Below are 14,826 nucleotides of genomic sequence, written 5' to 3'. Positions count from 1 at the left end.
GAGAGAGAGAGAGAGAGAGAGAGAGAGAGAGAGAGAGAGAGAGAGAGAACCTATCATAGTCAATATAAATTTATATACTAAGTACAAATCAAACCTTTTAACATGGAACGTTGATACAGAAAATATTTTAAAACATCACGGTATTTGTACTAAGGCCAAACATTTACGATCTGTACATTTTGAGAAACCTTGCTAAGACAGCAGTTCCTCATGAACTGATGGCTTCTCAGCTCAGCACAAAATGGGGGATTTTCATTCTCAATGGGGCTTCCCCATCTCTGCATGTCTTTGTCTAGAGAGTGATCCTAAACACAGGAAGCTGGCCATGGGTGACCTTGTCTGTAAAGTAACCTTGTACAGAGCTCTCTGTATAGCTGCATAACTCAGCACACACCTATTGAACACTACATGATAATTAGGTGCTGGATTATAACGAATTAGCCCTTGTGGTTCACTTGATGCCATGACCAATTAGCCCTTTCTACTTGTACCCCTCGAAAGCTCTTATAAACTCTATCCCTTAAAACATAAACTGGACCCCTCTCCCTGAAGTGGTCTTCAGAGTCATTCTGTCTACACTCACAGTCATCCATCCAAACATCCATGCTCTCCACCTTTGCCCCTTTTCTCCCCTCAGGCTGGTAGCCAATAACCTCTGGGGAGAAAGGGAAATCACATGTATAAATGCATTTCATGCTGCTTAAATGCATACTTTTAAAAATTAATAAAATATTTTTAAAACTTATTTTCTATTTGTGTGTGTGTGCATGTGTTTGTGTGGTGGTGGTGTTGCTGTTGTTGTGTGTGTGAATGCCGTGTATATGCAGGTGTCAGACAAGTACAGAAGATTTCTTGGCACTGATTTTGCAGATAATTTTTGAGGCTATCTTTCTAGCAAAATCTTACTTAATAAAGAACAAATATTTAAGTTTTACCCCAGAGCCTAAAAATGAGTATAAAAACTGTTTAATCAAAATTTATTCTGTTCCAGAAGCTCTACTGACTATTCCATACAAACCTTCATTCTAGAGTCACAAAATAACTCAAAGTAGAGAAAATAAAATTTCATTTTATTGAAATGAGAACTTAAATTCCAAAACATCAAGTGATTTTTCCAAAGACCACACCTTCTATTAACATGAAAGATAATTCCTCAATTCTTTTTTAATCTATCTTCAGTATTTCTTTCCTTAATCACCAGATATTAACTGTGCTTGTCAACCACTATTCATTTTGGTTAGGGAAATAAAGGGCATATATAGTCATAGATCATCTATCAGGTAACAGTTATTTCCTCATCTGGGAATAAAAATGATTATGAGTTACTACTCTCCAGGAGAAGATGATATTACAGTTTAGACTACTCAGGAGACAATTATATCAGTAAAAGCCATAAAAAGTGATCAGGGAGTATTAGAGCCTTACATGGTCTTCAACATGTTTTGCTTTAATTTGTTGCAAACGAACATTTGCATCAGAATTCCTTGGAAAATTTATTAAAACCCTGGACTCTCTGTTCAAAGTCAGTATGCCTGGATAAAGGCTAAGACATGAAACTCTAACAGAATCCCTGGTGATTCTGACATCCCCACTAGAGCTGCATTACTGCAGGTTGTTAGTTTACTTATAGTGATCATCGGCAGTCCTGAAGGCCTATATAACATTTGGATTTATTTTGTTTAAACTTTGTAGGGTGCTTCTGGTCTGCACCTCCTCTTGAAGCAACAGATCGCTTTTTCTCTCTACCCTCACTCTAAGCCTGCTCTAACATGGGACAAAGGTGAGACTTGTTCCCTACCCCTACCCCTCACTGGGACCCCACCAAGCCTGCCTCCCAGAAGGCCTCCTCTAAACCCTGGATATACAGCTCCACCTGCCTCATTAGTGGCCTGCTTCAACTAAGGACAACCAGGATAAACAATATCAGAGACAATCAGATGGCAAAGGAAAGTTCAAGAACATGATTAACAGAAACCAATGCAATATGACACCATCAGAATCCAGCTCCCCTACTATAGCAAGCCCTGGATATCCTAATACACCTAAAGAGCAAGACTGAGACCATAATCATCTCATGAAGATGAGAGAATTCTTTAAAGAGGATATAAATAATTCCCTTTAAGACATACAAAAAACAAAATCCAACAGATAAAAGCCCTTAAAGAAGAAACAAATAAATCCTTTAAATAAATATAGGAAAATTCAATTAAGTAGGTGAAGGAAATAAATAAAAAAATCTAAGACCTAAAAATAGATATGGAAGCAATAAAGAAAGCAAAAATGGAGGCAGCCCTGGAGATGGAAAACCTAGGAAAGAGTAGAGGAACTACAAATGTAAGCATAACCAACAGAATACAAGAGATGGAAGAAAGAATGTCAGGCATAGAAGATACCATAGAAGAAGTTGATATGTCAATCAAAGAAAACACCAAATTGAAAAGTTTCTAACACAAAACACCCAGGAAATTTGGGACATTATGAAAAGATCAAATCTAAGAATAATAGGAATATAAGAGCAAGCACAAAGGGCCAGAAAACATCTTCAGCAAAATCATAAATGAAAACTTCCCTAATCTAAAGAAATAAATGTACAAGAAATTTACAGAACACCAAATAGATTGGACTAGGAAAGAAACCCTTCTCCCACATAATAGTCAAACACTAAATGTACAGGGTAAAGAAATAATAGTAAAAGCTGCAAGGGAAAAAGATTAGGTAGCATATAAAGGAAGACCTATAAGAATTAGACCTGACTTCTCAACAGAGACTCTAAAACCCAGAAGATCCTGGACAGATGTCTGCAGACCCAAAGAGAACACAGATGCTAGCCCAGACTACTATGCCCAGCAAAAATCTCAATCATCATAGATGAAGAAACCATAATTCCAAGCCTAAATCAAATTTAGAGAATATCTTTATACTAACCCAGCCATATAGAGAATTCTAGAAGGAAAACTTCTACACAACATTCATCACTATAACCAAGAAAACATAGGAAATTAATCATCCCACAACAAAACCAAAAGAGGAGAATCACACATACATGGTAACATCTCCAACATCAAAATAACAGGAGCTAACAATAATTGGCTATTAATATCTCTCAACATAAATGGACTCAACTCACTAACAAGACACAGACTAAGAAGACTGGATCCATCATTCTGCTGCATATAAGAAACACACTTCAGCAACAAAGATTAGACACTACTTCAGAGTAAAGAGCTGTAAAGAGCTGGAAAAAGGTTTTCCAAACAAATGGGCCAAAGAAACAAGCTAGAGTAGCTATTGGTTATATCTAATAAAATAGATTTCCAACTAAAATTTATCAAATGATATGGGGAAAGACACTTCATACTCATCAAAGGAAAAATGTACCAAGATTTACGTGCAAGGACACCCACATTCATCAAGGAACTTTACTAAAGCTCATATCACCCATTGTCCCCACACAATAATAGTGGGGGACATCAACACCCCTGTCTCACCAATGGACAGGTCATCAAAGCAAAAAAAAAAAAAAATAGAGAAACAATGAAACTAGCTGAGGTTATAAAACAAATGGATTTAACATTTAAAGAATGTTTCACCTTAAAACAAAATAATACACTTTCTTCTCAGCACATCACAGAACCTTCTCCAAAACTGATCATATAATTGGATACAAACAATCTTTAACAGATATAAGAAGATTGAAATAATTTTGTGTATTCTATCAGATCACCACAGATAAACACTGGTCTTCCGCAACAACAGAAACAATGGAAAGCCACATACTCATGGAAATTGACCAACTCTCTACTAAATGATCAGTTGGTCAGGGAAGGAATAAAGATATTAAAGACTTTCTAGAAATCAATGAAAATGAAAGCACAACATACACAAATTTCTGGGACACCATGAAAGCAGTACTAAGAAAAAAATCCATAGCACTAAGGGCCTTCATAAGAAATTGGAGAGATCATACACTAGCAACTAAACAACACAACTGAAAGTTCCAGGAAAAAAAGAAATCAAACACAGCTAAGAGCAGTTGATGGAAGGATATAGTCAAACTCAGGGCTGAAATCAATCTATTAGAAACAAAAAGAAAGATACATAGAATCAACAAAACCAAGAACTAATTCATGAAGAAAATCAACAAGATAGGTAAGCCCTTAGCCAAACTAACTAAAGAGCACAGAGACAGTTCCAAGCTAACAAAATCATAAATGAAAAGGGAGACAAAACAATAGAAAATAAGGAAATCAAAAAAAAGATATTTGGGTTTTCTTCTAAAGCCTTTATTTTCACAAAACTAAAAAATTTAAATGAATTGGGTGATTTTCTAGATAAATACTACTTATCAAAATTAAATCAAGAACAGGTAAACTATATAAATAATCCCGTAACCAGTAAGCAAATAGAGACAGTCATTAACAGTCTTCCAATCAAAAAGGTCCAGGGCCAGATGGTTTTAGTGCAGAATTAGACTTACAATGAAGAGATAATATGAACTATTTCACAAAATAGGAGCAGAAGGATCACTATCTAATTCATTCTTTGAGGCCACCAGTACCCTGTTACCCAAGTCACATAAAGATTCTACAAAGAATGAGAACTTCATATCTATTTCACTTATAAATATTAATGGAAAAATACTTAGTAAAATTGTTGCAAAAAGAATCCAAAAACACATCAAAACCATCATTTATCATGATCAAGTAGGCTTCATCACAGGAATGCAGCGATGGTTCAATTTATGAAAAGCCATCAACGTAATCCAATATATAAACAAAGTAAAAGAAAAAATCACAAGATCATCTCATGATATGCTTAAAAGGCCTTTGAGAAAAATCCAACACTGCTTCACGTTAAAGGTATTAGAGAATTGGGGATGGAGGGCACATACCTGAACATGACCAAAGCAATACATAGCAAGCCAATAGCCAAAATCAAATTAAATGAGAATAACTTGAAGTAAACCCTCTAAAATCAGGAACAAGACAAGGCAGCCAAATCTTTCCCTATCCACTCAATATAGTACTTGAAGTTCTAGCTAGAGGAATAAGACAACAAAAGGAGATCAAGGGGATACAAATTGGGAAGGAAAATGTCAAGGTATCATCTATTCATAGATGATTTAATACTATACATTAGTGACTCTCAAAATTCTACCAGTGAACTCCTACAGCTAATGAATAACTTTAGCAAAACAGTTGGATACAAAATTAACTCAAGGTAATTAGTAGCCTTCTCTTATGCCTACAATAAAAGGGCAGAGAAAGAAATTAGGGAAACAACACCCTTAACAATAGCCACATATAATAAAAAATATAAATAAATTGTAATAATAATATGGAAATGATAAAGATTTTATGGAAGTGTTCACTTAAAACATGAAGTATTTAAAGCATTTAGCAAATAGTATTAGATGTGGGGTGGCTCATGACTTTAATCTCAGCACTCAGGAGACAGAGGCAGGTGGATCTTTCAGTTTGAGTCCAGTCTGGTCTATAGAGCGAGTTCCACAAAAACCTAAAGAAACACAGAGAAATCTCATCCTGAAACACCATAGAAATCAAAAACTTAAAACCAACTAAACCAAAATTAAAAAACCTGAAATATAAGAGGAAACAAATAAATAAAAAACCTCACACATAGCATAATCCGTGACACATAAAGATACTCTGTGTGTTAGTAATATTACTTTATTATTACTGATGATGATGATAATGTTTGGCTTAAAATATATTTCACATAATTGAACAACAAATTACTGAGAGGCAATGATAATTTCTAGAAATAGAAATACAGAGGAGAGAAAGGAATATTACCCAGCAATGAGTTGAAATCTGAGAAGGTTATCTGAGGACTTGAGAGATATTACCCAATATCATCATTTGAAACCAAATTGTAGGCAGCCAGTTGGAACTGAGAGTACACTGAGACACAGATTTTGCTGTCCAAACAATTAAGGTTGTTCTTTTGTAGTGAAGCCAAATAACAACTCTGACTTTTGTCATAAATAAACTTCCTTTTATAAGCAATGGATGCTAGATGCTACTGCTCATAGAACTTAATCCTTGGGAAAACAAAGTTGGATGTAAGTTCTTCCTGTACTTTCTCAATTCTTTGTACACATACTAAATCTTCCAGAGTTATTGGCTCATATTTGGGGGCTTAATTATATATTCTCATGTCTAGTCTAAATCATGTCAAGTGTTCTCAAACATTTTACATATCTGAGCTGTGTTTATAAGGATAACATTATAAATATAAACATTTTCCAGATATATCATAAACCAACATCTCTTCAGATATAACTATGGTGACCTGAGGAGAGACTGGGCAATCAAGCTTGTTACTGACACTTCATTCCTCTAACCTCTAAATCCACACATACTTTGCAGAAAGTATACTTTTCTGAAAGTAAGTCGCTTTGTTCTCATTTATTCACACTCAGAACATTCAGAGAGCAATGTTTGCACTTCAATTCTGAAGATAGAATGGATGTCCCTTGTTTTGGCAATGGGTCTTATCAGAGTTCACAAATTTAAGAATGTGATTAAGTAACTTTGTTATATTTTAGAACAATGATCCCCCGAACTACTAGGAGATGATTTTCAAAAGACTTTCCCTTAATATTTCTCTCTGTGTGTCCCTCTCTCTCTCTCTCTCTCTCTCTCTCTCTCTCTCTCTCTCTCATACATAAATGTACTTGCCATTAATGAGTCATTTTTTCCTATTTCATAACTATTTTTACCTGAAGGTCACATTTTTATATTCCTTATTATTTGTTAGATTTCTCTTGTTTAGAGAATGCTAATGATTAAAGAAGAGTCTACTTCCAAATCCCAAATCCCAAATAGTATAGATTTGTTAGAATATAGTGAGTTTATGCTTGATATGGTATGCCCTGCTCTGTAAGTATTATCCTTTGTGTGTAATATACAGCAGATAATTTGCTTTTTTATCATATATTTTCTGTCATAGACATATTTTTTAACTAAAAAATAGTTTATACCAACTTATCAGCAAAAAAATACAAATCTAAGAGGATAATCTCTATGTAAATACTCCACTTTAATTTAAATAGAAAATAGAAATGAGATGAGGAGACACCCATTGATGATACAAGAGGTTCATTACCTACAAAAAGACACAGTTGTCCACTCACAGCTATTATACTTAGAAGCAGAGCTCTGTCTTCTCGACCAGTTTGTAAAGAACCAATTATCATACATTACAAGTGAGATCTTAGTTAGGTTTAGTTACTTGGATTTGTAAAAGTCTCAAATAACAAAAGCATTTCACGTTCCCTGCATCAATTTCTGCCAAAGTCTGACCCTTCCCTTCTCAATATCCAGCAAACTGTTCTTACTTACTTGGGGTAATTTCTAGACTGAATGAAGGGCAGAATCTCAGAGTCTTGGCTTGATGGAGGCAGTAGTAAATCTCGGAATCTTTCTGTCAAAAGAAATAAAAGTATTAACTGTGAAAAAAATAGTAATGAGCAATGTCAAAATAGGATTTGTTATTTTTCCTGCTGTCTGCATGCATTTTATAAATAATATAGTCAGTGAAAATATTTTAAAAAGCTATATTCTTTGGTATGGATTTGTAATAATCATTACAAGTTATAAGACATTAAATACTAAGAGTTGTACAGGGTCATTAATTTGGGCAATGTGAGTTGCAAAAATATATAGTTCATGATCTTATGTAACATGGCAGGAATTTGTCAGAAATTAAAGACGTAAGATCAATGTAAAGACCAAACATGTTATTGCATGTATCATGTAAAAGAATGTTTTGTCCAAAATATATCTTTGGGAGCTAAAAGTACAAATTGAAATTTAGAGAATGATTTCCAACCTTGCTTAAAAGAAGGCAAAAATGTGAATTGTTAATGCATATATATATATTCTGCTTTCATACTTTATTTTCCAGTGAAAGGTTTGTCTCTTTTTATATATGCCCCCAGAATTTTTCATTATAAATCCAGGGTAAAAATTCTCTAAGTATAATATTATACACACATCGTATATATACGTTTAAACATAGTAAATGTAAAGGACAGTTAGTGAACATTTTCAAAACCTCTTCAGCTGTCATACATGACTGTTAAGCAAAGTTTAGAGACACACAAGAAATATGCAGTATTTTGCAATTTTGTCATCTTAAAATGTTTTTATTACTATATGAATAAGTCCCTAAATGTGATCAGTTAGGCTTTTTCTATTTCAGTTTATTCACTGACTACATTTGTTGGTTTGTTTGTTTTATGAAAATAAGATCAGTTATGTGAGAGGCTTCAGCCTTTCAGATCCCTGACATTAATTCTTCAGCTGACATCCCATTCTTTGTAGAATTCTGGAGAAAACATAATTTGGTTTTTCATTTGCAGAGACAGAAGAGTAAAATGCTGCTCCTAGCGCAGCAAAAGGCCGGATCGAATGTGGTTTCTCAGATGTCACATAATTTCCATAGAAAACAGCAGTTTTCCAACACTGGTGCTCAGGCCTTTCATAGGACATCTTAAAGGAAGATGTTAAAGCCACTGACAAGAACCAGGGGACTTGCTGCAGTGATGCTGTGATAAGCTGACTAATGAGGTAGAGATGTCTGGATGTGATTTTACACCAGTAGGGGATTCCTTAATTGATACAAGCTATTATAGACTTTCGCCTTCTTTTTATTTCTCTCAAACTCAATCAACAACACAGGCTGAGAGGACATTCTATACATAATTACATTAATGTGTGCGACATAGACAACAATTTATTATACAAAAATAGCTAGGTATTCAAGCACAAAATAACAAAAAATAATTTTTTACAATTTAGAATGATTTTCTTTTTGGCACACTTGCTATGACACAGTTTCATGTCACTTTTGCGGGGAGAAATCTTCCAATTATCAGGGATGTGAAGTATACTAACCACAACAGGCATTTATGTCAAAACAGCAAAGAACATGGGAATCTATTTGTGTTATGAGTATGAAATGTTCCTATCACTACAAAGAAGAGGAAGAGGAAATAATTTATGAAAAATTTGACACTAATGAATGCTATTCCTTTATAACCTAAGTGCCTCTTGATCACAGAGCTTAATTAGTCTCCTCAGTAACATCCTGGGGAGAAACTTGTTTGCTGCAGGGACGCTGTCAGACAAATTTAGGGAACTTCCCCTTATTGTGTTTCAGTAAGAGGCCTTTTTTACTTCTTGTCTGCCTCACCATTATCTCCAATATATAAATGAGTGTTGCACTTAATTTGAATACTCTAAGCACATAAGCCAGGAGAGACAATCATATAAACATCTCTCAAGGGTGATAGCATTGGCACAAAATGAGACATTTCTTACATTTTTGTTAATAAATAAAAAAAATCTCCTTTTTCTTTCAATATTTATTATATTACACCTAATTTGCCAGCTTTTCTTTTCAAAACGCACCCAAGTCAAATCCTTAAAGGACACTAAAGTTCCCCGTGACACACTTGACCTTAGTTATAAAGCTAACTTGAATAAGCAGGCATGATGAGGCATACTTCTCTTATAACACTTTAGAGTTTGAGGCAAGAAAATCGCAAATAAGAGACAACCATGGTTACACAGTGAGATCACATCTTAAAAATGAATAAGAAAACACAATTTTTAGAAAGTGAAAAATAAACGGAGGATATAACAGGTGGTTTTAGAAGGTGTGTTGCCAAGGAAACAGAAACCAGCTCTGGACAATATAAAATGAAATAGTAAAAATGATTTTTCCATGATACAGATGAGATCTTACACTCATTTTACAAAACAGAAAGTACTACTTGAGTAAAGGGATGTGACCTTTGGTCTCTATGTTCAACTGAGCTGCACTGAGATCTACATAGGATTGCTGAAATATTGCTGTGTGCTTCAGTGGTCATTTCGAGAGAAGACTATGTGAAAAAATTAGAGGGTTTGTGGGGGAATGCATGGCTGGGGACTGAAATCCCAGCGATATTTTCCAGGAAGCTGGCAACCAGCTGTAAAAGAAATGTGAGGAAAACACTGTTTAAATCGCCTGTGAGCCACTTCTGCCTGAGTTGGTTGAGGTTTTGCAGGTGCCAGAATTCTCCAGCTTCTTCACCCTTTTGGTGTACCATCAACACCAGCAACTTTCGAGGGAGTGGCAGCCCTGGATTGAGACTGCTAAGCTTCCTGGATTGGGTAACTTCTTGATTTACTCCTGTATTGTCCAGACAGGAGTTATTGGATTACCTAGAACCAGTGGTGTAGGCCAGTCCAAAATAATTACATTTTTCAGATCTTTCAATCACTCTATCATCATCACCATCATCATCCTCATCTCTATCTTTCTATTATGTGTGTATTTACACGTGTATGTATGTATGTATGTATGTATGTATGTATTATCTCTACCTTCATCTATCATTCATCTGACATCTATTTATCAAGCATCTATTAATCATTTATAAATCTCTCATCTATCAATCAAGAATATATATATATATTTATACATCATCTATCATCTATCTAGTATCTGTTTGTATATCCATAATCTATTAATCATTTATCAATCTATCATCTTTCATATATCTATCAATTTATCTACCTACTTATCTATCATGTATCTATTAATCTATCATCTATTATCTGACTATATATATATTATGTAGAAACACATTCTTTTAGTTCTGTTTTGCCACCATGATATGTTTTTATAATTTTACAGTGATTTTATAATGAATGCTAAAATTAGTCTGCAACACTAACAAATATTTCTCTGTGCATACTTTGCAGTGCTTAGAAGCAAAAGATTATAACAGAAATAATATCCAACAGGAACGTATATCTTAAATATTATCCATAAATACACAGAAAAAATAAAATTGTTATATGGGAATGCTGCATTAGATTGGTTGTGGCTGTCATTTCACAGAATATACCAAATATCATGTTATATACTTTGACTGTATACAATTATTTTATTAAATAATTCTAAATAAAGGTAAAACCTCCCTTGTGAAAAAGAATACAAAAAATCTCGAACTCATAAGAAACCATGAGTTCTTAACCTACTTTTAATTTTAGTCTTAATTTCCAAAGTCAGTAGTAGAGCACGAGTCAATGAGTCTGTGTTTTGGACAGTGTTATTTATGTGTATCTCCTGACATCCTGATGAATATAGTACTCATCTCATGTTTCTATCTTTGATTAAATGAGAAGAAGGCAAAGAACATAAACTAGTTATCATGTTGTTGGTACAGACATTGTCCTCATACTGCTCTTCAAAGCTTTTGTTGCTCAGCTCTGAAGAGTGTAGTCAAACTGCTATTGAGAGCCTTAATTTCCTTCTGAGTTGGCTTTCTGTGCAAAGGCTATGACTTCCAGCAGAACCATGCATAAATACAAATGGACAAAGCATGAATCGTTCAGCCCTACTCCAGAAGCTCTGCGTATCAGTATTTACTCTAAATCTTTTTATCTATGTAACTGCATTACACTGAGACTGTATAACAGCTGTTCAACTTCTCCCTCTACCCAATAACTCTTTGTTCTTCCACTTAAGGTAGTGATTCCTAATAAGTATGTTACATTAAACAAACAAAACTCAGCATAGGTTTCTTTGAAACACAGCTTGCAAAAGATAAAACTGTCATGCCCCCACTTTTTTCTAAAAGAGTCTGTGTGAAGCTTGTTTTGAAGTACTAGGTAAAAACAAACGTGCATGTCACTAAGGAGGAACAAGGTTTGAAATAAACCATTTCCCATGGTTCAGATGTTTTGCAAACTTCTGGATTGTATAGGCAGATGCTCATTCTAAAAATAAAGTCCTCTCAGATACAGATTTCTTTGAACAGGTACCACTATTTGATATGACACAAAGGGTGGCATAATAAAGTTCTGTAAACTTTTATAACATGACTCTATTCTTCCTATATACCCTAGAGTCCTTGAGCATATACTTGAGTCCTTTCTTAATTCCTTTATTGGTCATACTAAGAATCCCAAGAAGAAAGCTAGATTTCCATGCTACAAAATGTCCAGTACTTAGTGAGTTTAAGGTAAATTATAAGGGACACAGATACTACAGAAAGACACCATGAGTATCAATAAATGATAACTGTTTAATTTACTAGTGTGTAAGCTCAGAAATCCAAACATTGTTGAACATGCAAAAAATAGTAAGCGATGTAAGTGTGTGTGTGTGTGTGTGTGTGTGTGTGTGTGTGAGAGAGAGAGAGAGAGAGAGAGAGAGAGAGAACTAGATAGACAGACAGACAGAGACAGATAGAGACAGAGAAAGAGGGAGAGAGAGAGGTATCTTTCTGTTTCAGGGTACTAAGAAACAATGTAAATATATTTGCTAACATTTTTCCTTTTCTTGGACATCAGTAAAGGCCAACAATCTCTAATGCAAGGCAATTTAGAATTGGGCATAAGATCAATATGTAGGGAAGTTAGAATTTTACTTCATTTTATACATTTGTTTTCTTGCTCAACAAAATATGTATTGAGTAATTATCTATTTGCCATATGCTATGAGTAAAACAAATTCTCATCAAGGTAACTCTTTTTAATGAAAAAAAAAAAAAACGCTTAAACCAGAAAAGAATTACAAAACCTTTATAGATGCCCCTTTAGGAGGTTTTAAATGGAATTATAAACTTACTTTAAAAGGGAAAAGGGAGCATTATTCAAAAATTCATGGTTTTCAAGTTTTCAAATTAGTTTTCTTAGGAAAATATACACATATTATTCTTAGCTAAACAAATTACTTCAAATAATGAAAATTAAAGGGCCAACATAGAGACAGCAATACTAACGAAAAATAAATAGAACATAAATTCCCCTTTTTGAAAACTTTTCTTAAATCAAATAACATTCTTCATTACCATGGTAACTAGTGTTGAATGACAATAGTTTATATTTAAGTATTGCTTTCAAAACTGTATTCAAGCCATCCAAATTAGACTACTTTGGTTTCATCATGAAAGCCAGATACAGACCAAGAATATCTTCTTATATAGCCAAAATTTTTGTAACAAAACTTAAATGAAAATAGACAACAGTTTTAGAAGAAAAATGACAGATTCTTGTTTGGGTTTCCTAAAATTTCGTTTCCACAAATATTAAGAGCAAGATGAGAGCAATACAAAAGAGAATTTTATTTTGTCTTATGTACAGATACACAAAACAACCTTTTATACATATGTTTCAGAAGACAACATAAACACAATGCACTTATAATAAGACCTAATGAATGAGTTACACCAGCTGTACATGAGCAGAGGTGTAATGTTCACCCTGTCCTGATCCTCTCTCCTGCACTACCTACCTTTTAGAGTCTCTCAGTTACACTAAACTTTATCTACCTTTATTGTTACTTTATATAGATTTGAATTATTTATTCTAGATTTTACTTCTTTGAGAAGATTTAGAGTTTGACATCAATATCAAGAAAAACAAAATGGTTAGAAACAATTTCCTCAAATGTGGGTGTTGAAACTAAAAATCATACAGGACCTAACTAACCACATGCCAGCTGGCCTGCAAGAGATAAGAGTAAAAATCAAACAGAGCAAAGCAAACTAAAAGTCCTGGTTGAGGGTTTCTTTTTTTTTTTTTTCCAGCGTTTTCTTTAGAGAAAGACATTCTGCTGGCTTGTCTTTCCTCCCTCCTTTTTCCATTGTCTAAGGATTATATAGTAAGAGAAAACCAGACACACCATATACATGGGTCTACACCTGCTACACTTAAGCACTGCATGTCTGAAGGGAGGCAAGGTTGTATTAGAAAAAGAAAAACATTTCAATGGGCTTTTATAATTTTAAGGGAAGCAGTGCTAAAATTCTATTCCCTTGACACCCATTATTCTGCTTCCTACTTATTAAGCATACCATTTTTTAAAAGAGTGAAATCCACTTTTGGAAACTATAAACAGACTTCTTAGGCTCTAAACACCTCAATGATTCACTGTCTATAACTGGTATTCTCCTAAAATATAAATTCTCTTTTACTGCTGTGGAAGCTATGCTACGATAACAAAAACACTGATGAAGGAAAGAAAGGAAACAGAGGTTAAAGCAAAGCAAAAGCAAATATCAGAGGCTCTCTTGGATAAACCCATTATTGCTGCTAAGTTTTCTCTAACACAATCCACCTTTAAAGGAAAAAGCTATACTTAACAATTGTCACAGCAAATGCATTTTTAAGCAGTGCTGGCACTGAACAAAAGAAACACCTCAGAGTGATCAAGGCTCAGCTTGATACTAATTCAGTTTCTGCTTTCAGCACAAACTCTAATACCACCTACGCTCATATTCAAAAAGAAAAAGGCTATTTTGTTCAGGACTCAAAGAAAATACAAGGTTTTTGTGTATATGTGTTTTTAAAGTATGCTCACTAAAACTTCAGCTACGAAAGGCAATAGCGTGCAATTCATGGTCTTTTGAAATCTATTAAAATGAACCCAGCAGTGCGTCTTCTGTGTCCGTAAGTAGAGGATATGTTAGCCAAAGATGAAGCATATGGAATGGTGTATCAGGGAAGAGCCACAAGTAGATAACGCTGGGCTGTTCCAGTCGACTAAACACTTTTTACTAAACCCCTGATTTCACCCTTCATCTGCTTTTCTACTCCCAGGACTTCTTGTCTTTCATCCCAGGTCTTTTATCAAGCCCTGCTCAAAATTTAAGGGCTAACTCAGACTTCCACTCTTTGAGAAGGCTGATCACACCCAACAGTACAAATATTTTCGCTGAACTTCCTGAGTTCACAGATGATGGTAGGAGGTAACACACACACACACACACACACACACACACACACACACACACACACA

General features: G+C 34.4%; 1 protein-coding gene across 3 annotated transcripts in view; it reads right to left on the bottom strand.

Annotated features, from left to right (window-relative positions):
• Nox4 (NADPH oxidase 4) overlaps window positions 1-14,826 on the bottom strand; it is a 140,308-nt gene that overhangs the window by 36,825 nt on the left and 88,657 nt on the right. For all 3 annotated transcript variants that reach the window (XM_028774675.1, XM_028774673.1, XM_028774674.1), the window contains exon 13: window positions 7,368-7,449. In XM_028774675.1, the coding sequence (XP_028630508.1) occupies window positions 7,368-7,449 (82 nt within the window). The remainder of the gene's footprint in view (window positions 1-7,367; window positions 7,450-14,826) is intronic.

Source organism: Grammomys surdaster, unplaced genomic scaffold (assembly GCF_004785775.1).
Source record: "Grammomys surdaster isolate TR1022 unplaced genomic scaffold, NIH_TR_1.0 242, whole genome shotgun sequence".
Taxonomy (NCBI): domain Eukaryota; kingdom Metazoa; phylum Chordata; class Mammalia; order Rodentia; family Muridae; genus Grammomys; species Grammomys surdaster.
Note: the sequence above shows the minus strand (reverse complement) of the source record. Positions and strands in the feature narration are given on the sequence as shown.